Genomic DNA, 26,217 nt, shown 5'->3' with positions numbered 1-26,217 from the left:
TCTGTGTCTTTTAATAGGTGAATTCAGGCCATTGACATTTATTGATACCAAAGATTGAAGATATTTTAACGCCATAATAATATTGTATACCACTATGACATCACTAATAAATAATAAAAAATATTTTAAAAGAAAAAAAAGAAAGAAACTCGCTTCCTCATGACACGCCATGACGCTGACCAATCAACGGCCCATCCCCGCCCCCGAAGTTGAAACTGCTGCTTTGGAATGTGGAGTAACGCTCCAGGAGCGTCCTGGCCTCACAGGGCCAATCAGAGCGGCGGATCGGGCGCGCGCGCGGGGTAGGCGGGAGCGTTCTGGCCTCACTGGGCCAATCAGAGCGCGCGCGGGCGAGTGGGCGGGGCGAAGCGCCGGGTGGCGGCGGCGGCAGCGGCGGCAGGCTGTGCGGTGCTGGGCGAGAGCTGGTGCGGTGGGCAGGGCCGCGGCTGGGGACCCACGTGCGGGGCGGCCCGCTGGTGCTTCGGGGGCTGCGAAGGCAAGTCTGCAGGAGGCTGGTCCCCCTTTCCCCTCCCGCGTGGCAGCGCGTGGTTACATGACGGAGGTCGCGGAGCTGGAGAGTGGCAGTGGGTGCGTGGGTTCCAGGCCTCTGTCCCCCCGAGGGGGCAGCCTCCTGGCCCCGCGTCTCGCCGTCTCGGCCTAGAGCCCCACCGCAGAGCCCCCTGCGACGCGGCCGGCGCTGACACCCGAGGGCGCTGTCATGCGGGAGACCCCGGACGCCGTGCGGCTGCGGCTGCTCAGCCTGGCGCTTCTGCGGCAGCTGCGGGCCGGGCAGGAGGCGGTGCGGCGCTCGGTCACCAGGGCGGCACCGCAGGTGCGTGGGTGCCCGTCTTGCGTCCTGGGGTTCGAGGGCCCAGGCCGGCCGGGTGGGTGGCCCGTGGACGGGTCGCTGCACTGACCGAGTGTCTCCATCCCAGTCTGGCCCGGATCCCAGCGGCAGCAGCAGCGGCCGCAGCTCGGACACCTCGTCTCCCCCAGACACGACCTCCACGCCCCTGGGAAGCTCCTCGTCGCGGGATGCGCCCCCCCGAAACCCCCGAAACCCCCGGGACCTGAGCGCTGCGCCCCCCGCCCGGTGCCCACGCCAGGCGGCCCGGGGTCACCCGAGGCCCCGGATCGAAGCCTGGCTCCGCACCCGGGACTCGGAGCACCCGCAGCTGTCGGCAGCACCGGGCACCTGGGACCCCGAGCACCCGCAGCTGTCGGCGGCATCGGGCATCTGGGACCCCGAGCACCCGCAGCTCTCGGAGGCATCGGACACCTGGGACCCCGAGCACCCGCAGCTGTTGGCGGGGCCGGGCACCTGGGATCCTGAGCACCCGCAGCTGTCGGCGGGGCCGGGCACCTGGGACTCCGAGCACCCGCAGCTGTCAGCAGCATCAGGCACCTGGGACTCGGAGCACCCGCAGCTTTCGGAGGCGTCGGGCACCCGGGACCCCGAGCACCCGCAGCTCTCGGAGGCGTCGGGCAGTTCGGGGCCCCGGGAGACACAAGCCGGGAGCTCCGTCCCCGGCCAGCAGAGCAACCGGCCCCAGGTAACACAGGGGCCTCCAGCCTGGCTCCGTCTCTGGCCGCTGTGCGGACACACTGCATACGGGGTGCGGGTGCGGGGTGCGGCCCAGCCTGAGCACAGAGCTGGCACCGCAGTTAGGGACAGCGCCAGGGGGGTGCCAGGTGCAGAACTTGGTTCCAGCAGAAGCAGGGGAGGCCCCGTCTGGGCCCGAGCCCAAGCCCTCAGCCAACACACGGAAAGGAGGTTTTGACGACGGTGGGATTCTCTCCCTTCCTCTCACCTTATATTGACAAAAAAAAAAAAAAGAAGAAGCAAATCAGGAGAGAGGAACTAAACTGGAGTTGGGGTCTAGAAAGCCCTGCCTTGGGGTGACTTTTATATCTGAGTTTTCTTCTCTATTTTATTTTATTTATAAAAAGGAAACACTGACAAGGCCATAGGATAAGAGAGGTACAACTCCACATAATTCCCAGCACCAGAACTCCGTATCCCATCCCCTCCCGATAGATTTCCTATTCATTAACCCTCTGGAAGCATGGACCCAGGGTCATTGTGGGATGCAGAAGGTGGAAGGTCTGGCTTCTGTAATTGCTTCCCCACTGAACATGGGCGTTGACAGGTGGATCCATATTCCCAGCCTATCTCTCTCTTTCCCTATTGGGAAAGGGTTCTGGGGAAGCGGAGCTCCAGGACATATTGGTGGGGTCGTCTATCCAGGGAAGTCTGGTCGGCATCATGCTGGCATCTGGAACCTGGTGGCTGAAAAGAGAGTCAACATACAAAGCCAAACAAATTGTTGAAAAATCATGGACCTAAAGGCTGGAATAGTGCAGATGAAGAGTTGGGGGAGGGGTCCTTCATTTTGTAGATAGCTAGTAGGCATATTTTAGTTATATTTCAAAGGGCCTGTGGCTATACTAGTTTTTTTTTTCCCTGAGCCTGAAATCTGATATGCAGGTGCATCCAAGTTATAGTGTGGGGAGATGATGTCAGGGCTTGGAAAAGGACCAGAAAGCTGGGTCAGGGAAGACAGTAGCTCCCAAGTATGGGAAAGGTGTATAAATATTGTTGACTATAAACCCCATTGATTTGCTGTGATCCTGCATTTTCTTTATGAGTTATAAAGAGAACAGCAGAGAGGGCAGGCAGTGGCACAGCTGGTAACATGCACAAGCGCCCACGTGCCAGGGGGAGAGCTTCAGGAGCAGTGGAGCAAGGCTGCAAGGATCCCTCGCCCTCTCTCTCCCACTCCGTTTCTCTCTGTCACTATCATAATCATAATTTAATACTTAAATTCTTTTTTTTTTTTTTTTTTATCAGGGCACTGCTCAACTCTGGCATATGGTGGTGTAGGGAACCGAACCTGGGAACTCAGAACCTCAGGCATGAGAGTCTTTTTGCAGAACCATTTTGCTATCTCCCCTGCCCCCCCTTTTTTAACCAGAGCCCTACTCAGCTCTGGCTTATGGTGGTGCAGGGGATTGAACCTGACACTTAAGAGCCTCAGGCATGAGAGTCTTTTTGCAGAACCATTATGCTGTCTACCCCTGCCAGACTATCATAATTTCATAAATAAATTCAAAAGAAAAGAAGAGCAAATGAGCAGACAAGGCTAGAGGGAGAAACATTCCAGCAGCAGTGACCTGCCTACAGCCTGGCAGAGGGTCTTCTGGCACTGCAGTCTGCTCACCTGCCCGTGGGGTCACTGGAACCTGCCCGGCCCAAGCAAAGGGGAGAAAGACGAGATGCCAGCACAGGACCAACACTTTGACGGCTGGCACCGAGAGAGAAAAACCGGGGCTCAGAGTCTTGTGTGGGGTGGGGTGGTGAAAACGCTTGAAGTCCTACCTCCCACCCCCTCCGCTGAGCTCTGGGGCCTGTGCCAAGGCCTCAGCGGAGAAAAGACCCCTCACAACCCCCTGCAGGATGGCCTCCTATGAGCTGGGCTCCCCTGACCCCTGCTGCCCTTTGTCTCTGTCCGCAGAGAGTGACGTTCCATCAGGAGTCTCTGGTGCCTGAGAAGAGTTGGCGTCTCCGACCGTTCCTGGGCTATGACTGGATTGCAGGTGTGTGCTTTGCTGGGGAGGGGAGGGGTGGGTTGTACTCGGGCACAGGGAGTGTGGGGCAGGGTCCTGCCTTGCCTGTGTCCCTGCTTGACCCTCTGGGGGATCTGTTGCTATTTTCCTGACTTTTATTTTATTTTATTTTAAGGAGAGAAAGAGAGACAGAGACAGACCAAAGCACAGCTCAGGCCTGGTTTATGATGGTGCTGGGAACTAAACCTGGGACTTTGGAGCCTCAGGCATGAAAGTCTTTTTGTGTAACTTCTCTTTCTCTTTTAGTTGTTAATTTAATTCACTTAGTTAATAGTGAGAGACAGGAGAAAGAGAGAGAGAGAGGGGAAAAAGGAGAACCAGAGCATCACTCTGGTACATGCAATGCCAGGGATCAAACTCAGGACCTATGCTTGAAGGTTCAGTGCTGCATTCATGGCCCCAGCTCCCAACTGCCTCATTTTTATTTTATTTTATTTTATTTATATTTATTTCTTTATTTTCCCTTTTGTTGCCCTTGTTGTTTTACTGTTGTAGTTATTGTTGTTGTTATTGATGTTGTTGTTGGATAGGACAGAGAGAAATGGAGAGAGGAGGGGAAGACAGAGAGGGGGAGAGAAAGATAGACACCTGCAGACCTGCTTCACCGCCTGTGAAGCGACTCCCCTGCAGATGGGGAGCCGGGGGCTCGAACCAGGATCCTTAAGCTCGTCCTTGCGCTTCATGGCACATGCGCTTGACCTACTGTGCTACTGCCCAACTCCCTCATTTTTATTTATTTTCTCTCTTTTTTAAATATTTATTTATTTATTCCCTTTTGTTGCCCTTGTTGTCATTTTTATTTTCATCCGCACTCTCTTCTGAATCCTCAGCTTGTCTGTGGCAGTCTTCTCTACATGCTGGTAGAAATCTTAAACTAAGGGGGCCAGGTCATGGCACACCTGGTTCAATGCACATGTTACAATGCTCAAGGACCTGGGTTCAAGACCCCCAGTCCCCACCAGCAGGGGAAAAGCTTTGCGAGTGGTGAAGCAGTGTTGCAGGGGTCTCTCCCTCTCCCTCTCTATCTTCCTCTTCCCTCTGGATTTCTCTCTATTCAATAAATAAAAAGTAAAGAGAAAGAAATCTTAAACTAAGCTTGTATCTCAGATACAGTCTTGGTTTCCACGCTGCCTGCTCTTTGTTAAAAACAATTTTTTTTTTTTTATCTTTTATGAGAGAGAGAAGCGCCAAAGCACAACTCAGTTTGGACATTGAGGGTGCAGGATATTGGACCTGGGGTTTCAGTCGTGCAAGTCCAGCGCACAACCACCGAGCTATCTCCCAGTGCACCTGTGGTCTCCTGCCCCTACGTGCCAGTTCCGTGTTCTTGGTAACTAAGACAACCCGTTATCTGCCAGCTGCAGTCCCTTCTTTCCTAGTTCTTTGGCATATCCTAGTAGCCCTGTGTGCCAGGGCCTGGCCCCTGCCCCTCTGTCTGGTTGGCTGTGGTGGTGGCCTAGCCTGTGCTCCTGCCTGTCCTCTGCTGGGAGCAGCCAGCGGGCAAGAGCAGACATACAGCCGAAGGACCCAGGAGGTGACACAGTGGCCACAGCATTGGATCCTCAAGCTTGAGGTCCTGCCTTTGACTGCTGGCATCCCATGTGCCTGAGTGATGCTCTGGTCCCCCCGCCCCCCACCTCTCTCTCTCTCTTCCTTTTTCTCTTTCATTAGTAAGTAAGTCGGGACTGGGCAGTAACACACTCAGCCCAGTGCACATGCCACCACAGGAGAGGAGGAACTAGATTTAGGCCCCGCAGGGAGGCTTCAGGAGCTCTGGAACAGCACTACAGCTGTCTGTCTTCCCCCCTCTGTTCTTCTGTTTGTTTATTTACTTATGAGAAAGATAGGAAGAGAGAGAGTCAGAGAGAGACAGAGAAAGAGAGAGAAAAGATCGGATGTCCCTCTGGTACATGTGCTACCAAGGACTGAACTTAGGACCTCATGCTTGAGAGTCTGATGCTTTATCCACTGTACCACCTCCTGGACCACTCCCCACTGTTTTTCTCTATCTCTGTCCTCTCTCTGTCTCTCTCTCTCTCACACACACACACAGGGTTATGGTTGGGGCTAAGTGCTAGCACTACAAATCCACTGTTCCTGGGAGCCATTTTTTAAAAAAAATATTTATACCCAGGAGTCAGGAGGTAGTGCAGGTAGTGCAAAGTGCAAGGACTAGTATAAGGATCCTGGTTCGAGCCCCCGGCTCCCCACCTGCAGGGGAGTCACTTCACAATCGGTGAAGCAGGTCTGCAGGTGTCTGTCTTTCTCTCCCTCTTCTTTGTCTCCCCTCCTCTCTCCATTTCTCTTTGTCCTATCCAACAATGACAACAACAATAATAACTGCAACAATAAAACAAGGGCAACAAAAGGGAATAAGTAAATAAATAAATATTTAAAAAAGACAAAAAAAATCTTTAAAAATACTTATTCCCGGGGGTCGGGTGGTGGCGCAGCGGGTTAAGCGCATGTGGCGCAAAGCACAGGGACTGGCGTAAGAATCCCGGTTTGAGCCCCCGGCTCCCCACCTGCAGGGGAGTCGCTTCACAGGTGGTGAAGCAGGTCTGCAGGTGTCTATCTTTCTCTCCTCCTCTCTGTCTTCCCCTCCTCTCTCCATTTCTCTCTGCCCTATCCAACAATGAAAGGCATCAACAATGGCAATGATAATAACCACAATGAGGCTACAACAACAAGGGCAGCAAAAAAGGGGAAAAAATGGCCTCCAGGAGCGGTGGATTCATGGTGCATGCACCGAGCCCAGCAATAACCCTGGAGAAAAAAAAAAAGAAAAAAATATTTACTCCCTTTTGTTGCCTTTGCTTTATTGTTGTATTGTTGTTAATTGATGTTGTTGTTGTTGTAGTTATATTGTTTTTATTGCTGACTTTGTTGGATAGGACAGAGAGAAATGGAGAGAGGAGGGGAAGGCAGAGAGGGGGAGAGAAAGACACCTGCAGACCTGCATCACTGCTTGTGAAGGGACTCCCCTGCAGGTGGGGAGCCAGGGGCTCGAACTGGGATCCTTATGCTGGTCCTTGAACTTTGCGCCACCTGCGCTTAACCCGCTACCTCCCGACTCCCCAGTTTTTCCATTTTATTGGACAGGACAGAGAAATTGAGAGAGGAGGGGAGGTAGAGAGGGAGTGGTGCACCTGGTTGAGTGCACATGTTGCTATGCACAAGGACCCGGGTTTGAACCCCCAGTCCCCACCTGCAGGGGGAAAGCTTCACGAGTGGTGCAGCAGGCCAGCAGGTGTCTCTCTGTCTCTCCCCCTCTCTACCACCCCTCCCTCTTGATTTCTAGCTGTCTTTATCAAAAAAATAAAGATAATAAAAAAAAAAAGAAGAGAGAGACCTGCAGACCTGCTTCACTGCTTGTGAAGTGTCCCCCCTGCAGGTGGGGAGCCAGGTGCTGGAACGCTGCACCTTGCGCAGGTCCTTGCACTTAGTACCATGTGTGTTTAACCAGGCGCACCACCGCCCAGCCCTTTTTCTCTATCAGGACAAAATGGGTGGGGGAATGGCTGCTGGGAAGAAGATATTTGTCGTGCAGGGCCCAAGCTCCATCATCATAACCATCGTCTTTAAAACAACAATGACTGTTGTCCCCAGCCCTTCTTCTGGGGGCCACCTTCATCTTCTCTGGGCTCACTCACCCCTCCCTTTTCCTCCGCTCGCTCTCACCTTCCTTCCGACTGTTCCTCCAGCCCTCTTGCTATAAATTCTGGAGGATCAGGCGCACGGCTACCCCAGGACCTTTGTACTTTCTCTCCTGCGTGTCAGTGGAGAGATCCACGCGGCTCCTCCCCTCGCTAGCGCTGTCCAGGCCCCTCCCCAGGGGTAGGGGCGGCTCTCCCTCCCCAGATGCACCCCCGGGCTGCCTGCTCTCTCCCACTCTAGCACGTTCACTGTTCCACGTTGTCCCGGACTTGGGCGGCTGTGTCCTCTGCTGGCTGTCACTGGCAGAGTGCCGGCCTCGTGAGGGTGGGGCGCCATCCGCTCCACTGCCTTTCCCTGATTGTACACGTGCATGACCCCGGGCCTAGCGGGGCTCTATGGGTCTCTCCCACGTGTGTGATCTGCACAGAGCTGACAGGGAGGTGGGGTCCAGTCTCTGGCGGCAGAGGCTTCTCTCCAGCGTGGTACAGTCGGGGTCCCCAGCCACGTGGCCCGGTGCCGAGGCCACACGGCAGCTCCCCGGTGCTTTGTCCACACCAGGAACCCTGGACAACAAGTCTACCATGAGCGACCAGCCTGACGCATTCTTCTCGGATCTGCGGCAGTTCCGGGAGGCCAACCAGGAGGAGTGTGTCGCCAGTGACAGCGAGTGAGCAGGAACAGACGAGGGTGAGGGAGAGGCCGGGGTGGGGGCAAGGGCCTGGCACCCAGATGCCCATCCTTCTTGCCTTCACAGACCCCTCTTCAGCAGCCTGCCCGGGAGCAGCGAGGTCGACAGAGACCATGAATGTGAGTGCCAGCCCCACCCCTGAGTCCCCCCTCCCCAGAGCAGCTCCGCTGCCATCTGGGGCCCAAGGGAGGCCTGGTGGGGTGAGAGGGAGGCCTGTGGCCATGTCAGAATAGGACGAGGCCCGGGGAGGAGGGGCAGCTGGGGCCTGGGCTCCTGGCCTGTGGCCTTTGCCCAACACCTCTCTGCTCCCCCCACCCAAGAGCTTTTTTTAAAAATATTTTTATGTGTTTATTATTGGATAGAGACAGGAATTGAGATGGGAGGGGGAGATAGAGAGGCAGAGAGACAGACAGACACCTGCAGCCCTGCTTCATTCACCACTTGTGAAGCTTCTCCCCTGCAGGTGGGGACTGGGGACTTGAACCTGGGTCCTTGCACACTGAGATGTGTGCGCTTAACCAGGTGTGCCACCGCCTGGCTCCCACACAACACCACTTTCCTGCCCAGATGCCCCGTTTGCCCACACAGCCCTCACCTACTCCTCTGCACGTGTGTGGGGGGGGTTGGCGTGCGGGCTGTGCCGCTTCACATGCGCGTGTGGGGGCGTTCAGGGGCGCGGACCCCTCGTGAGTGGATGGCAAGGGCGTGTGTGTCTGTCTGTAGCTGCCCCTGGGGCATGTGAACACATGTGTCACTGTCACACGTGCCACGTTCGGGTGGAAATGTCTGTCGTGTGTTTCTGTGTTCGCTCTGCCACGTGCACCTGCCCAGGCGTGTGGCCTGAGGGTCGACGGCATGGGGGGGGGCTCGGGGGCTGAGGGTCTGGAGCCCCAGCTCAGAGGGCCCCACTTCTCACGGTCTCATAGGCTTGTACTGTTATCGTGTCAACCGGCGATTGTTCCTGGTGCCTGTGGATCCCAGCTCGCCCTGCCGCCTGTGCAAGGTCCCCCGGGGCCAGCGGGGCCCAGAGAGCATGGCGCAGCCCGCGCAGGTCAGGTGAGTGAGCGCAGGGCCACCCCGGGCGGAGCAGAGCCTGGGCCACCAGCCCTGCAGCACCGCAGCGTCTCCTCCCACTGTCACTCCCACCCAGGGTGAGCCTCCCCCTGTCAGCCCTGGACCCCCCCCACCGGTACCGCATCCACCGGAGGAAGAGCTTTGACGCCTCCAACACGCTGGCCCTACCCCGGGTGAGTAGCCCCTCGGGGGTGGGATGGAGCCCTGAGCCTCAGGCTTCCGGGCTGCCTTGCACAGAGATGGGGTGGGTCGGGGCAGGGGCTGGAATCGCTGGGCTTAGGGAGGACTCAGTTTGCTCCTCTGGGCAGTGGGCGGTGCTGGCCTGGCTATGTGGGGAGGTGGGTAGTTCACTGAACTTGAGCCTGTTGTGTGTGTGTGTGTGGGGGGGTCTGGACCCCAGCCCAGCACTCAGGACCTGCCCTGTCGTGCCTGGGGCCTCCTTGTTCTGAACAGCACTGCCTGCTGGGCTGGGACATTCTCCCTCCAAAGCCAGAGAGAAGCTCGGCCCCCAAGAGCCTGGACCTCTGGTCATCAGTCCCCTCGGAGGCCCAGCACAGGAAGCTGCCAGCTGCTCTGCCCTCCTGCTTGGTATGGCCCAGGGCACCTTGGGAGGGGCAGGTGCCCAGGAGCAGGCTGGGGGCTTCAGCCTCCCTGGGCAGCAGAAGCTGGGGTAGGGCGGGGAGAGCAGAGTGGAGGCGAAGGTGAGTCTGAGATCCAGAAGGGAGTGAGCCCAGAACTGGTGTGAGTGCATGTGAGTGACTGTGTGAGTGTGAGTGTGAGTGAGTGTGTGTGTGAGTGAGTGTGAATGACTGTGTGTGTGTGAGTGTGAGTGTGAGTGTGGGTATGTGTGAGTGTGAATGTGTGTGAGTGTGAGTGAGTGTGTGTGAGTGAGTGTGAGTGTGTGAGTATGTGTGTGTGTGTGTGTGGGTATGTGTGAGTGTGAATGTGAGTGTGTGTGTGTGTGTGTGTGTGTGTGTGTGTGTGTGGGTATGTGTGAGTGTGAATGTGAGTGAGTGTGTGAGTGTGTATGTGAGTTAGTGAGTGTGTGAGTGAGTGAATGAGTGTGTGTGAGTGTATGTGATTGTGTGTGAGTGATTGAGTGTGAGTGAATGTATGAGTGTGAGTGAGTGTGTGTGTGTGTGTGTGTGTGTGTGTGTGTGTGTAGGAGGTGCTGCTCTCTGAAGTGTTCTCTGACCCCACCCCATTCACCTTCCAGGCCTTGTCTGATCGGGTCCCACACCCTACTCCAACCTGGTCAGAAACCCAGGCCCCTGTGCCCTGTGCCCGCCGGCTAAAGCCCTGAACTGGTCACTTGGAGGAGGGCCACACCCCCACTGTAGCTTCGTACCCCCCGTCACAAGATGGGGGCCTGTCCAGCCTCAGGCCTGACCCTGTGAAGTTGTCTGCAGGCCTGCGTCCATCCTGGGGACTTTGGATGTGGAGAGGGGATTCTGTGACTTGTTGATGAATAAAGCTGAGTTCTTGGCTGCTCCAGGGCCTCTGGTGCTAGGCTGGCCTCCCCTCACAGGAAGGACACTCCTGACTCTGGGGAGATGGCCCTAGGCGGGCAGGCTGGGGCCCAGCTCAGTGTCAAAAGGCATTTATTTATTTTAAATCTTTTAATTAATTTATTATTGGATAGAAATAGAAAAAAATGAGAGGGGAGAGATAGACACCTGCAGCCCTGCTTCGCCATTCCTGAAGCTTCTCCTCTGCAGGTGGGGGTGGGGGCTTGAACCCAGTTTCTTGTGCATTGTAATGTAAATGCTTACCCAGCTCCTGAAACCATCTCTGTGAGGGGTTAGGGTCTTGGGTCTCCGCCTGTCTCCCATGGGTGAGGCTTACATGATAGTGCCAGAGCGGGCTCTCCTTCCTGGTCCCTGAAAGGGGCGTGTGCTATGGGGAGGCCATCGGGCCCAGTGCCCTCACACCCCTCTCCAGCTCAGTCCTAGAAGCCAGGGACTTCTAGGACTTCACAGATCATGGCAGGGACAGACGGGGAAACTGAGGCCAGGCTGTGAATCAGATGCAAGTTGGCAGACAGCCCAAAACATTTAATTTTAACTTTATTTTTTATGAATGAGATAGAACCATATGTGATGCCGGGACTTGAACTCAGGACTGCATGACTGACCAGGACCGATGGATGCTTTGTCCTTTGCGCCACCTCTGGGCTACAAGAGAGCCCAGACATTTCTCTTGGATTAAGGAACAGACCTGTTGGGGTACGGGGCAGTCTGGAATCTCTGTTTCTGAGGATGCAAACAAAGATGTGGAAGCAGACACCTGGAGAGAGCGTGAGCCTATTATTTATTATTATTATTGGATAGAGACAGAAATTGAGAGGGAAGGGAGAGATAGAAAAGGAGAGAGACAGACACCTGCAGCCCTGCTTCACTCATGAAGCTTTCCCCGTGTAGGGGAGGACTGGGGGATTGAACCTGGGTCCTTGTGCACTGTAATGTGTGCGCCTAACTAGGTGCACCACCACCTGGCCCCAGGATAGACATTTCTAAAAAAAAAAAAAATTATAAAAATATATTTAGGGAGTCAGGCGGTAGTGCAGAGGGTTAAGGGCATGTGGCACAAAGCACAAGGACTGGCATAAGAATCCCGGTTTGAGCCCCTGGCTCCTCAACCTGCAGGGGAGTCGCTTCACAGGTGGTGAAGCAGGTCTGCAGGTGTCTATCTTTCTCTCCTCCTCTGTCTTCCCCTCCTCTCTCCATTTCTCTCTATCCTATCCAACAACAGTGACATCAGTAACAATAATAACTACAATAATAAAACAACAAAGGCAACATAAGGGAATACATAAATAAATATTTTAATATATATATATACCACTAGCTGGAGGAAATGCTAATCAAAATACAGCAAGGTACATGATAGCTATTAGAATGGCTATTGCTTAGAAAGGGATTCAGGGAGGGGAAGATGAAGAGGGAGGGGAAAAAAGACAGGGTTGCAAGACAACTCACTCAGCTCGATAGTTGCATTATGCACAAAACCCTGGGTTCAAGCCCCTGCACCACACAAAGCACTATAGCCACTAAAGACATGGAGGCTGGAACCACAGGTAGGGGACTTGAGGCAAGAATCCCACGTGCGCGGCTAGGGAGACAGCACAGTGGTTCTAAGGCTCCAAGGCCCCAGGTTCAGTCCTCAACATCACCATAATCCAGAGCTGAGCAGTGTCCTGAAAACAACCCGAAAATCCCTAGTGTTCATCTGGCTAAAGGCCTTTACTGTCCAGAGCATGGGGGCTCCCCATGGCCCTGAGGCTACACAGACTCAGGCTCACCACAGCTTCCAGTCTGTCTGTCAGGCTCAGCCGGCTCCTCACAGACCCACAAACAGAAGGGACTTGCTGTTATTTTGGGACTGAAGCAACTGGTAATATCTCCCACATGGAGCCTCATCTGCTCGTGGGTCTCCTCCAAGGATGGACGTGAAAATAGGAGGCCTCACCTGACCTGGATAAACACGGAGTGTGAATGAGTCAGCAAGAGATAAGCCTGAGGTCCAAAGAAACAGCCGACTTGGGCAGTTGGCATGACCCGGGTTCAAGCATGGCTCCCACCGCACAGAAGTCTGTGTTTAGTTTCTTTGTCTCTGCCTCTCTGAGTGTCTATGTATGTGTGTGTATATATATATGCATGCGCCTTCTTTTAAAAAAGGCATAAGCCTTGGAGTTGCTGGGGGGGTGGCACACCCAGTCAGGTGTGCACTTTACCATACTCAAGGACCCAGGTTCAAGCCCCCAGGCCACATGAGAGTGCCTGCAGGGTGGGGGGTGGGAGGCTTCCGTGCAGTGGGGCAACATGGCATCTCTCCATCTCTCTCCCCCTTAGACTCTCAACCCCTTTAAAAAAAAAAAAAGAGCTCAGGGCTGGGTGGTGGCACACTTGGTTGAGCACATGTTACAGTGCACAAGGACCCAGGCTCAACCCCCGGTCCCCACCTGTAGGGAGAAAGCTTCACAAGTGGGGAAGCAGGGTTTCACCTTCACCCCATCCTGGATGGACCCTGAAGGAATCATGTGAAGTGAGATCAGCCAGAAAGAGAAGGGTGAATATAGGATGTTCTCACTCACAGAGTTTGGAAAATAAGATCAGAAAGGAAAACACTAAGCAGAGCTTGGACTGGAGTTGGTGTATTGCACCAAAGTAAGAGACTCTGGGGTGGGTTGCGGGGAGGGTTCAGGTCCTGGAACATGATGGCAGAGGACCTAGAGGGGGTTGCACTGTTATATGGAAGTGTTACTCATGTATAAACTATTGTATTTTACTGTTGACTGTAAACCATTACTCCCCTAGTCAATTAAATAAAAAATCCAGATTGAGGGGGCTGGGCAGTGGTGTACGAGTTAAGTGCACACAGTAGGAAGTGCAAGGACCCACGAGAGGATCCTGGTTCGAGCTCCCAGCTCCCCACCTGTAGGGGGACAAACTTCACTAGTGGTGAAGCAAGTCTGCAGGTGTCTCTCCCTCTTTAAAAAAATTTTTTATATTTATTCCCTTTTGTTGCCCTTGTTTTATTGTTGTAGTAATTATTGATGTTGTTGGATAGGACAGAGAGGGGGAGAGAAAGACAGACACCTGCAGACCTGCTTCGCCACCTGTGAAGTGACTCCCCTGCAGGTGGGAGCCGGGGGCTCGAACTGGGATCCTTATGCCGGTCCTTGCGCTTTGAGCCACTTGTGCTTAACCTGCTGCGCTACTTCTTGATTCTCCTCTCTCCCTCTTTATCTCCCCTCCTCTCTCAATTTTTCTCTCTCCAATCCAGAAAACTGAAAAAATGGTCACAGGAGCAGTAAATTCATAGTGCCAGCACTGAGCCCCAGCGATAACCCTGGAGGAAAAAACAAAAGAATGCAGATTGCTATGTGGGCCTTTGAGTCTGTCAGGGAAATGGTTTTGGGGAAAGGACACGTCTTTTGATCATTCAGAAGGTTTCTGACCTTTATGCTTTTAGTCAATCTCATGTGAAACAACAAAAAAGGGGGATTGGGTGGTAGCACAGCGGGTTAAGTGCATGTGGTGCAAAGCGCAAGGAACGGCGTAAGGATCCTAGTTCGAGCCCCTGTCTCCCCACCTGCAGGGAGTCGCTTCACAGGCGATGAAACAGGTCTGCAGGTGTCTTATCTTTTTCTCCCCCTCTCTGTCTTCCCCTCCTCTCTCCATTTCTCTGTCCTATCCAACAACGAAACGACGACATCAATAACAATAATAACTACAACAACAAAACAAGGGCAACAAAAGGGAATAAATACATGAATATAAAAAAATAACTACAACAACAATAAAAAAGGGGCAACAAAAGGGAAAATAAGTATATATATATATATACATATATATATATATATATATATATATATATATATATCCATATATCCACAGCCTGAGATCTCCAGACTGCTCTGTTAAACCCAGGATTGGCAGAGTGGCAGATTCTTCAGTCCATACTAGCTGTGAGGAAGTGCACTGTAGAGACTTTAAAATGTGAAGAAATTCTGAGAATTTACAAAGCTTTGGTGCCACTGGGCTGATACGAACCTTGGTGAGAGGCTTCTGTTAGACTTGCCAGCTAGATTTGGAGCCCAGGGGAGGGGCACAGAAAGTGGCTTCAGAGAGCTGTTTGCCCATCAGGGTTGTGCCGTCTCTACTCCGGCATGGCTGGTGGTGGGATGGGCAGCCCGTGTGATCCGACCAAAGACTGTCCCCGTACCCCTGGTCAACATCATGCTCAAAGCAACAGCAGCCTGGGTAGACAGTGGCCTGCCCTCTCCACTCTTCCCTGCTCCCAGCGAGTGGACGTGTGGGGAGTGGACATGGCCTCTCCAGTCCATGGAGAGCTATCTGCCAGGGGCTTTTGCTGAAAGTTGGAGCAGCAGTCTTCTCCCCTGCGGGGGACTGGAAGGTTATAATTCCCCCACCCCAGCCCCACCCTGGCTGCTGTGACCAAGGGCCTTCCCCATGGCAAGATGGGCCGTCTGAGACTACAGGAAGTGGGTTGGGGAAGTCAGCCTCAGGAGACTGTGGATGGACGACGGGGATGGTGCTAAATCGGAAGGTGGGGGCTCAGCCGGTGGGAGTCTTGTGCTGGCTTGGTGGGTCATCCCCCTGTTGTGACTCCTGAGTCCTGACCACAGGGTGCTGTCTCTCAGGTCCCCTGTATCTGTGGCTGGATGTAGCAGAACTTCTTGGTCCATCCCCAGCAACCATCAACTAATTTTTTTTTAAATTTATTTTCCCTTTTGCGTTGCCTGTGTTGTTTTTTATTGTTGCTGTAGTTATTGTTGTTGTTATTGATGTCGTCATTGTTGGATAGGACAGAGAGAAATGGAGAGAGGAGGGGAAGACAGGGGGAGAGACAGAGACACCTGCAGACCTGCTTCATCGCCTGTGAAGCGATTCCCCTGCCGGTGGGGAGCCGGGGGCTCGAACCAGGATCCTTACGCGGGTCCTTGCACTTCATGCCATGTGCACTTAACCCGCTGCGCTACCACCCGACTCCCCTCAACTAATGTATAAGATGAGGCAGAAGACCTTCTTCCTCCCCCAGGCCAGGCAGCACCTGCTCTCCTTGGGTTCTTGGCTGGCAAAGAAGGGAATCAGTACATGAGAAGTTTCCAGACCTCAGACCTGGTGGGGGGATATCTTACCTCAAGGACTGGAGGGTCAGAAACGCCCAGCCCAGGTGGACTGGGACTCAGCCGCCCCTCCTTCCCATCCCTAATGCATTCTGACAAAAGTTCCCTCCCTGACTTGTTCGAGTCTCTGTGAGGAGGAGTTGCAGAAGACAGGATCTGTGTGGGGCCAGTGCCCGCAGTGTGGCTGGGCACTGATCTCAACGCCTGCTCCAAGTCCTGGGCAAGTCTGTGGGCCTTTGGGACATTCAGTCTCCTCACTGGTAAATTGGGGATTGGAATGTTGCCTACTGAATAGGGGAGTTTTGAGGATTAAGTGAGATGATCAGTTTATGAAACTCTTTATTTTACTTTTTTCCCTGAGAGCACTGTTCAACTCTGGTTTATGCTGTACTGGGGATTAAACCTAGGATCTTTGGTGCTCCAGGAATGAAAGTCTTTTTGTATAACCACTGTATTCTCTCCTCAGCAACCCCCCCTTTTTTTGATGGAACCAAGGCCTCATTTATATGCAGTGCTCTTCCTCCCTCCTCCTCCTCCTCCTCCTCCTCCTTCTTCTCTCTCTCTCTCTTCCTTCCTTCCTTTTTTTTTTTTTTTTTTTTTTTTTTTGCCTCCAGGCTTATCTCGGGCTCGGTGCCTGCACTATGAATCCACTACTGCTGGAGGCTATTTTTCCCATTTTGTTGCCTTTGTTGTTGTTGCTATTGCTGTTGGATAGCACAGAGAGAAATCAAGAGAAGAGGAAGACAGAGAGGGGGAGAGAAAGACACCTGCAGACCTGCTTCACCACTCCACTTTTGAAGTGACCCCCCTGCAGGTGGGGAGCCGGGGCTTGAACCGGATCCTTGCATCAGGCCTTATTGCTCCATGTAGGCTTAACCCAGTGCACTACCACCCAGGCCCCCTGCAATTCTACTTCTTTAGGCCACTTCTCTCTTTTTCTCTCCCCCCACATCTCTTATCTTCTTTTTACCACCAGGGTTATCTCTGGGGCTGGGTGTCCGCACAACTCCACTTTTCCTAGTAGCCATTTTCCTGATAGAAGGAGAGAGATGGGGGAGGAGAATGAGAGAGAGAGAGAGAGGAGAGAGAGCGAGCGAGAGAGAGAGAGATGGTGCTACCAAGATGCTAGGGCTCGAACAGAGTCATACACATGGCTATCCAGCTGTGCTACCCAGTCAGCTGTCTCTCTAGCCTGAAATTACTTTTATTTATTTATTTATTTATTTATTTATTTATTGCCTCCAGGATTATTTCTGGGACTCGGTGCTGGCACTAGGAATTCACTGCTCCAGGTGGCCATTGTTTTTCCCCTCCATTTTATTGGATAGGACAGAGAAATTGAAAGAGGAGGGGGGAGATAGGGAGGGAGAAAGAAAGACACCTGCAGACCTGCTTCATCACTTATGAAGCTTCCCCCCTGCAGTTGGGGAGCTGGGGGCTTGAATCTGGGTCCTTGAGTGAGTCCTTGTGCTTCGTACTGTGTGCACTTAGCCAGGTGCACCACTGCCTGGCTCCTGGTTTTAATTTTTTCTTAAAGATTTATTTCATTTAAAAAAAATTTTCTATTTACTTATTTATTTCCTTTTGTTGTCCTTGTTTTATTGTTGTAGTTATTACTATTATTATTGATGTCATTGTTGTTGGCTAGGATAGAGAGAAATAGAGAGAGGAGGGGGAGAGAAAGACCTGTTTCACCGCCTGTGAAGTGACCCCCCCTGCAGGTGGGGGGCCGGGGGCTAGAACCTGGATCCTTACACCAGTCCTTGCGCTTTGTGCCACATGCACTTAACCCACTGATCTACAGCCCGACTCTTGATTTATTTCATTTTTTAAGAAAGAGAGGCTAGGGGCCAGGCGGTGGCACACCTGGTTAAATGTGCACATCACAGTGCCCAAGGACCCAGGTTCAAGCCCCCGCTCACCACCTGCAGGGGGAAAGCTTCATCAGTGGTGAAGCAGGGCTGCAGGTGTCTCTCTGTCTATCTCTCTATCTCCCCCCTCAATTTCTCTCTGTCTCTATCCAGTAATAAGTAATGTTTTAAAAAGAAAGAAAGAGAGAGAGAGAGACTAAAGCCCCCTTCTGGCATCTGCAGTGCCAGGGACTGAACTAGGGACTCAAACATGCAAGGGCCGCGCTCTCCCTGCTGAGTCACCTCCCTGGCCACAGTGAGCTCAGTCGATAGCTGTAAGAAGTTATTGTTTGGAAACCTGTTGAAGTTTAACTGAAAATGGAGTTAGCTTTAGGACTTTATTGCATAAAAGGATTCACAGCGGGGAGCTGGCAACAGGTTTAAACAATACAAGGTTTATTAGGACATTACAAAAGCATGGGACAATTCAAAAATGGGGGGAGGACGTGGACAGAATATTCACCATAGAAGAGATCCAAAAGGCCGAGAAACACATGAAAAAATCTTCCAAGTCTTTGTCAGAGAAATGCAAATAAAGATAACAATGAGATACCACTTCACTCCTGTGAGAATGTCATACACCAGAAAAGGTAACAGCAGCAAATACTGGAGAGATTGTGGGGTCAAAGGAACCCTCCTACACTGCTGGTGGGAATGTCAGTTGGTTCAACCTCTGTGGAGAGCAGTCTGGAGAACTCTCAGAAGGCTAGAAATGGACCTACCCTATCCTCCTGCAATTCCTCTCCTGGGGATATATCCTAAGGAACCCAACACACCCATCCAAAAAGATCTGTGTACACATATGTTCTTGGCAGCACAATTTGTAATAGCCAAAGCCTGGAAGCAACCCAGGTGTCCAACAAGAGCTGAGTGGCTGAGCAAGTTGTGGTATATATACACAATGGAATACTACTCAGCTATTAAAAATTGTGATGTCACCATTTTCAGCCCATCTTGGATGGAGGTTGAAAAAATAGTGTTAAGTGAAATAAGTCAGAAACAGAAGGATGAATATGGGATGATCTCACTCTCAGGCAGAAGTTGAAAAACAAGATCAGAAGAGAAAACACAAAGCAGAAGTTGGACTGGGTTTGTTGTACTGCACCAAAGTAAAAGGCTCTGGGTGGGGTGGGGGGAATACAGGTCCAAGAGGGATGACAGAGGACCTAGTGGAGGTTGTATTGTTATATGGAAAACTGGGGAATGTTGTGCATGTACAAACTATTGTATTTACTGTCGAATGTAAAACATTAATTCCCCAATAGAGAAATTTTTGAAAAGCATGGGACATAGATTTAGATACACAAAATAAGCAATTATCATCAGGGGTTAAGAGTAAGCTAGGTCCATAAAATTTGAGTATAGTTGGGCAGTAGTGCAGCAGGTTAAGTGCACATGGGGCAAAGCGCAAGAACCAGCATAAGGATCCCGGTTCAAGCCCCCGGCACTCCACCTGCAGGGGAGTCGCTTCAGAGGTAGTGAAGCAGGTCTGCAGGTGTCTATCTTTCTCTCCCCCTCTCTGTCTTCCCCTCCTCTCTCCATTTCTCTCTGTCCTATCCAACAATGATGACATCAATAATAACTACAACAATAAAACAACAAGGGCCACAAAAGGGAATAAAAATAAAAAGATTAGTCCCATAAGATAAACAATTATCAGCTGAGGTAAAGGTTGCTCATGGCTGTAGGAGGGGCCTCAAAGTTTACCACCTAGCAGAGTCACACGTGCTCATTTCCCAGGAGAAGTGGCCATAGCAGATACCTGGAGCAGATACCTCCATGGAGATGCATCTGAGCAGGAGAAGCAGCAGCAGCCAAAGAAAGTGACCTGCTCCAAGTCCGTGCCTTTTATACATTCCCTTCTCTGTCTCACCTCCTCAGGCTGACATCATTCGCATGCTAATATCCCCAAACCCCAAACCAAGGCTGGTGTGTATATTTGCAGTGGGGACCCTGGAGGCCTGGCAAGTATCTTGTCGGTAAAGTACACACCTTGCATGTGTGAGGCAGTAGGCTTGATATCCAACAATGCATAAAACGTCAGGCTGGGGAGTCGGGCCATAGCGCAGTGGGTTAAGTGCACATAGCGCAAAGCGCAAGGACCGGCGTAAGGATCCTGGTTCAAGCCCCCAGCTCCCCACCTGCAGGGGAATCACTTCACAGGTAGTGAAGCAGGTCTGCAGGTAGCTGTCTTTCTCTCCCTCTCTGTCTTCCCCTCCTCTCTCCATTTCTCTCTGTCCTATCCAACAACAACTACAACAATACAACAACAAGGGCAACAAAAGGGAATAAATATTAAAAAAAATATTTATGATAGAAGAGAGAGAGAATCAGCACCACCCTGGCACATGCAGTGCTGGGGATTGAACTCAGGACCTCATGCTTATAGGTCCATCACTCGAGTCATTGTGCTTACTTCCAGGTGACTCCAATAAGAGATTGCTGAAGGGCTCTGCCTCAGTGTCACTGCTAACGTTGGCTCTTGAAGACTTTTATTTCTGGCAGTAGTGGGTGAGGGAGAACAGCCTTTCTGGGCTGAGCTGTTCGGGGAGGGAGAGGGGCCTCAACACCACTGGGACTCTCTCGGAGTCCTCAGGTTCAAACCCTGTGGGCACGGGACTGCCTGTGATCACATAGTCATGCATCCTTCCATGGGACATGCATTCCCAGGCGTGCACTCACACACGCACACACACACACACACACACACACACACACACACACACCCTCTGTAGGAGGCCCTTCTCTGGTCTTTGTGGCCCCGGCCTAGTCATCCAACAACCCACCAAAGCTGCACCTCTTTCATAGCCTGTGCTCGGTTTTCTTTCTCGAGATATTCTCACTCAATTTCTCTGTCTCGCTTTTCATTCTGACTGGAAGGAGTTTTTTTTTTTTTTTCTCTCTCAGTCTCTCTCTTGTGGTTTTCAGCGCCTGTGGCAAGAGCAGAGAGCCCACAGCTTGGGGGGGGCTGCCTCTGGGGGGGGAGGGGTCCTCAGGGGAGGGCCCAGGCTGTCAAATTAACAGTCCCCAGCTTCACCAGACCCTTTGTGACGTGAAAGGGGAGGGTGTGAAGTGAAGGATGTGTGGTGAGGCCACAGGGGGGCTGTGGACTCCCTCCCCCCACCACCCCCAGAGCACAAGTGTGTCACTGGCCTCCTCTGCTGGGGTTTCTGTGAGTGATTCCAGTGCTTGGGCAGAGAGCGTTGTGATGTCATAGCTGAGAACCCTTCAGGGATCTTGGGGTCACGGAGTTTTTAGGGGTGGTGCTGACACCTTGCTCCAGATGTTCAGGCCCTCCCCCGTGCTCCACCCTAAGGGTGCCTCCCAGCTGGGGTTCCACTCCCCTCCCACCAGCCTGAGTTCAAGTCTAGCTTCGTCATAGCTAATGGGAAGTTCTGGGCAAGGCATCCCATGTTTTATTTATTTATTAATGAGAGAGAGAGAGAGAGAGAGTGAGAGAGAGAGAGAGAGAGAGAGAAAGAGAACCGGGTATCACTTTGGCATGTGCTGCCAGGGATTAAACTTAGTACCACCTGCTTGAAAGTCCAACGCTTTCTCCACTGTGCCACCTCCTGGGCCATCCCACATTTATTTATCTATTTATTTGTTTATTTTGCATGTCCTCGTTTGTTTTAATTGCCACCAGGATTATCACTGGGGTTCAGTGCCTGTGCTACGAATCCATCAATACTGGTGGGCATTTTTTTCTTTATTTGGTAGGACAGAGAGAATTTGAGAAAGGAGGGGAGATAGGGAGGGAGAGACAGACACCTGCAGTACTTGCCTTGCAGGTGGTGGTGGGGGGGCTTGAACTCAGGTCTTTGTGCATGGTGATGTGTGTATGCACACCACTGCCCAGCCCCTCTTCCTTCCTTCCTTCCTTCCTTCCTTCCTTCCTTCCTTCCTTCCTTCCTTCCTTCCTTTCTTTCATTCCTTTTTTTTTGCTCCAGGGTTATCTCTGGTGCTCGGTGCCTGCACTAAAAATCCACTGTTCCTGGAGGCTATTTTTTTCCCCTTTTATTCCCTTAGTTGTTGTTATTGCTGTCATTGTTAGGACAGAGAGAAATGGAGAGAGTAGGGGAAGATGGAGAGGGGGAGAGAAAGATAGACACCTGCAGACCTGCTTCACCATTTGTGAAGCAACCCCCTTGCAGGTGGGGAGCTGGGGGCTAGGACGGGTCTTTGAATTGGTCCTTGCGCTTCGCACCATGTGGGCTTAACCCGTTGTGCTACAGCCCGCCCCCTTTCTTTTTAAAATATTTATTAACATGAAGAAAAAGAGGAGAGGAGAGAGAATGAACCAGAGCATCCCTCTGGCACCTATGATGCTGGGGATCGGTTTTATCACAAGTTTGTCGAGTCCACAGCACCACCTCCTGGCCTGTCCTGCCCTGCCCTGCCCTGTCCCCATGTCTGACAGTGGCCCAGGGTCAGGTATTAATACACAGCAGGCTGTTTTGTATGAAAACAACCCGGGGCGGGGGGCTGGGTGGGGGTTGGCAGCCTCTCCCAGCCCTGGAATTTATTAGAGTCCAAGTCCCATAACTTCCCTCTTTCTCACCAAGATATTTGGAGATATATGTGTGGGGTGGGAGGGACACAAAGAAGTGTGTCATGCACCAGAAAATCAGGAAATTATGCTATTTAAAAAATCATCTATAAAATTTATTTGTTGGGAGTCGGGCAGTAGCGCAAGTAGTGGGTTAAGCGCAGGTGGCGCAAAACGCAAGGACTGGCGTAAGGATCCGGGTTCCAGCCCCTGGCTCCCCACCTGCAGGGGAGTCGCTTCACAGGTGGTGAAGCAGGTCTGCAGGTGTCTATCTTTCTCTCCCCCCTCTGTCTTCCCCTCCTCTCTCCATTTCTCTCTGTCCTATCCAATAACAACCACATCAATAACAACAACAATAATAACAACAATAAAAAAAAGACAACAAGGGCAACAAAAGGGAAAATAAATAAATAAAAATAAATAAATAAAAATTAATTTGTTGGATAGAGACAGCCAGAAACTAAGAGGAAGGGGGATATAAAGGGGGAGAGACAGAAACACCTGCAGCCCTGCTACCCCTCGTGAAGCATCTTCCCTGCAGGTGGGGGCTGGGGGCTTGAACCCGGGTCCTTGCACACTGTAACACGTGCGCTCAGCCAGGTGCGCCATCACCCAGTCCCCAACCATCTCCTTTTTTCTTTTTTGTTTCAGATATGACATTAGTCAGTTTGTCTCTCAACTTAGCTTCATGTTGGAAATTGGCTATTGTGGTGCAGTGGAGAAAGCATTGGACTCTCAGCCATGAGGTCTCTAGTTCAGTCCCAGCAGCACATGTACCAGAGTGATGTCTGGTTCTTTCTCGCCTATCTTTCTCATGAATAAATAAATGAAGTCTTAAAAAGAAGAAGAAGAAGAAGAAGAAGAAGAGGGGAGACCAGCAGGCAAGTCTACACATACAGAGGAGAGGTGGCACGAGGCCACAGTGAGGAGAGGGGAGCTTGTGAGATCCCAGGAGAAACCAAAACTGCTGACATCTGGATTTCAGACTTGCAGCCCCAGAAGGATGAGACACATTTCTGGCAACTGTCGGGGGCAGGAGCGAGCCTGAGGTGCCCAGTTTGTTCCCAGACAACAGCACCACATGTGCCTGAGTGCTGGTGCTCTGACTTCTTTCTTTCTCACGGGAAACTTAACCCCAGTCTCTCTGGAAGTAAATACAGTGGTCCCAGAGCTGGTGCAGTGGATAGTGCATTGGACTCTCAAGCAGGAGGTCTTGAGTTCAATCCCTGGTAGCACATCTAGTTCTCTCTCTCTTCTTAAATATTATTTACTTATTGTTGGATAGACAGTGGGGAATTGAGAAGAGGGGGGAGATAGAGATGGAAAGAGACAGACAGCTGCAGCCCTGCTTCACCACTTGTGAAGCTTTCCCTCTGCAGGTGGGGACCAGGGTCTTTAACCTGGATGCTTGCACATTGTAATGTGAGCTTAGCTAGGTGTATCACTGCCTGGCCCCATATGGAGTTTTTTTTTTTCTTTTCCCCAGAACACTACTAAGCTCTGGTTTGGGGAACTGAACCTGGGACTCCAGAGCCTCAGGCATGAGTCTCTTTGCATAACCATTATACTATCTACTACTTATTTCTCATATACAAATAAAACATTTTAAAAATGAATACAAGGAACCTTTTTTCTTTTTTTAATATTTATTTATTCTCTTTGCCCTTTTTAAATTATTGTTATTGATGTCATCATTGTTGGACAGGACAGAGAGAAATCAAGAGGGGGGAAGACAGAGAGGGGGAGAGAAAGATAGACACCTGCAGACTTGTTTCATCGCCTGTGAAGAGACTCCCCTGCAGATGGGGAGTTGGGGGCTCGAACTGGGATCCTTTTGCCAATCCTTGTGCTTTGTGCCACCTGCACTTAACCTGCTACACTACCACCTGACTCCCAAATACAAGGAATCTTAAAAAAAAAGTCATCATAAAGTTTAGTTGTTCAACTTCTGCTACCTCAGTGTGGTATTTTGTTCTGACAAGATCAAAAAACCAGTACCAGGGCCATCACTGTGATTCCTGGCAGTTACTATAACAGCAGTTACAGCTGGCAGCCAGCAGTGTCGTTGGGATCATTCTTCCTGGTGTTTCCACACAACTGTCATCTTTTATCCTCTATCACTTTCTCAAAGATGTCTGGGTAGGAAGCAATCTTGGGAGGTAAATGTCTCCCTGTGGGTTAAGAACAGAAGATATTGAAGGAAAAAAAAGAAGACAAAAGAAAAAGAACAGAAGATATTAGACAGGGGAGACAGCATAAGGGTTCTGCAAAAGACTTTCATGCCTCTAAGGCTCTGAGGATGCAGGTTCAATCCCCAACACCACCATAAGCCAGAACTGGTGTGTGTGTTCTTTCACTAATATATATATATATATATATATATATATATATGTATTTATTCCCTTTTGTTGCCCTTGTTGTTTTATTGTTGTTGTAGTTATTATTGCTGTTATTGATGTCATTGTTATTGGATAGGACAGAGAGAAATGGAGAGAGGAGGGGAAGACAGAGAGGGGGAGAGAAAGATAGACACCTGTAGACCTGCTTCACCGCTTGTGAAGCGTCTCCCCTGCAGGTGGGAGCCGGGCTCTAACTGGGATCCTTACACCGGTCCTTGGGCTTTGTGCCACGTGCACTTAATCTGCTGTGCCCGACTCCCCTCATTAAAATATTTTTAGAAAGCTGTTATTACCTTTTTAAAAAAATATATATATTTATTTATTATTGGAAAGAGAGAGAAACTGAAAGGGGAGTGGGAGATAGAGAAGGAGAGAGAGAGAGACACCTGCAACCCTGCTTCCCCACTCGTAAAGCTTTCCCCCTGCAGGTGGGGACCAGGGGCTTGAACTCGGGTCCTTGTGCACTGTAATGTGAACACTTAACCAGGTGTGCCACCACCTGGCCCCGCTATTACCTTTTTAAAATAGGGAAGAATAGGGGGTATTTCCCATTCACGATGGAGACACCCCTACCCCATGGTGATGCTCATTCACTCCACCCCAAAGGCAAAGCAGATAATGCTTTCTGGAACAAACTGGACAGGTTTGCCTGCTGGGATGGGGGGACGGGGTCTTGCGTGCCAGGTCCCAGACAAGTGTATCCTCATCATTTGCCTAGGCATCACTGCATCACCTTGGGGGGCTGGAGGTTGAGAGAGTCTGTGCAGACTGGAGGCTCAGGCTGTTTCATGTCCGGCCTCCTTAGCCACCAAACCACTGTCAGCGTTACAGCCGAAGGCACCGTTACTGTTATGAACTCAGGGTGCCTGGATTAATTTTCATCAGCCGGTGCTGTGTCAGTCTCTGGGGGTTTTGCTGTCCTTGGGGGTCCTGAGGCTCCATAATGAGGGACAATGTGGCCTCTTCCGTCTGTGTGGCTGGGTCTCCCTAAGCCTGGCACTTGGTCTTGTGTTTGTAGCGAGTCTTTGAGAGCTTCCTGTGTGCCCAGCCCCTGCTCAGATTTCTCGTCTCCTTTCATGTGTGCATGGCCCTGTGAAGTGGGTGAGATGGGGCTTCAGGGAGGGTAAAGCAGCTTTGCTGTGAGCAGCGGTGGGATTGAAACCCCCTTTGGTTTCTCCAGACGCTTTTAAAAAAAAATAACATCAGGATGCCTCCAATTACATTTTATTAGCACAAAGCAGTCATTTTCTCTTCTCTTGTTTGTTTCTAGCCTTATTTACCAAGAGGGAGAAGAGAGAAGAGAAAGAGAGAGAGAGAGAGAGAGAGAGAGAGAGAGAAGAGAGAGGGAGAGAGAAGAGAGAGGGAGGGAAGGAGAGAGAGAGAAGAGAGAGAGAGCGAGAGGGAGAGAGAGGGAGAGATAGAGCAAGAGGGAGAGAGAGAGAGAAGAGAGAGAGAGAAGAGAGAGACAGAATGAGAATAGCTCTGACATAGTGGTGCCAGTGAGGGTAACCCTGGTCTCTTGTAGGCAAGGGCCCAGCCACCTCTCCATCTGCAAGTTTTTTTGTTTTACATGTTTTAATTTGCAAACTTGACAACATAAAAAAAATTCTCCATGTGCCATTCATTTTTCTCCACACCTGAAGGGAGACCCTCCCCAGCCC

General features: G+C 51.4%; 1 protein-coding gene across 1 annotated transcript; it reads left to right on the top strand.

Moving 5' to 3' along the window:
• Positions 1-387: 387 nt before the first annotated feature.
• MIIP (migration and invasion inhibitory protein) lies at positions 388-10,536 on the top strand. The gene is made up of 9 exons (XM_007532993.3): positions 388-832; positions 936-1,553; positions 3,516-3,597; positions 7,843-7,951; positions 8,039-8,091; positions 8,899-9,028; positions 9,123-9,219; positions 9,500-9,634; positions 10,263-10,536. The coding sequence occupies exons 1-9, from the start codon at positions 719-721 to the stop codon at positions 10,347-10,349; spliced, it is 1,425 nt and encodes a 474-aa protein (XP_007533055.2). The 5' UTR covers positions 388-718; the 3' UTR covers positions 10,350-10,536.
• The last annotated feature ends 15,681 nt before the right edge of the window (positions 10,537-26,217 follow it).

The sequence above is a fragment of the Erinaceus europaeus genome, chromosome 13 (assembly GCF_950295315.1).
Source record: "Erinaceus europaeus chromosome 13, mEriEur2.1, whole genome shotgun sequence".
In the NCBI taxonomy this organism is placed as follows: Eukaryota; Metazoa; Chordata; class Mammalia; order Eulipotyphla; family Erinaceidae; genus Erinaceus; species Erinaceus europaeus.
This window is presented reverse-complemented; position numbering and strand designations above follow the sequence as displayed.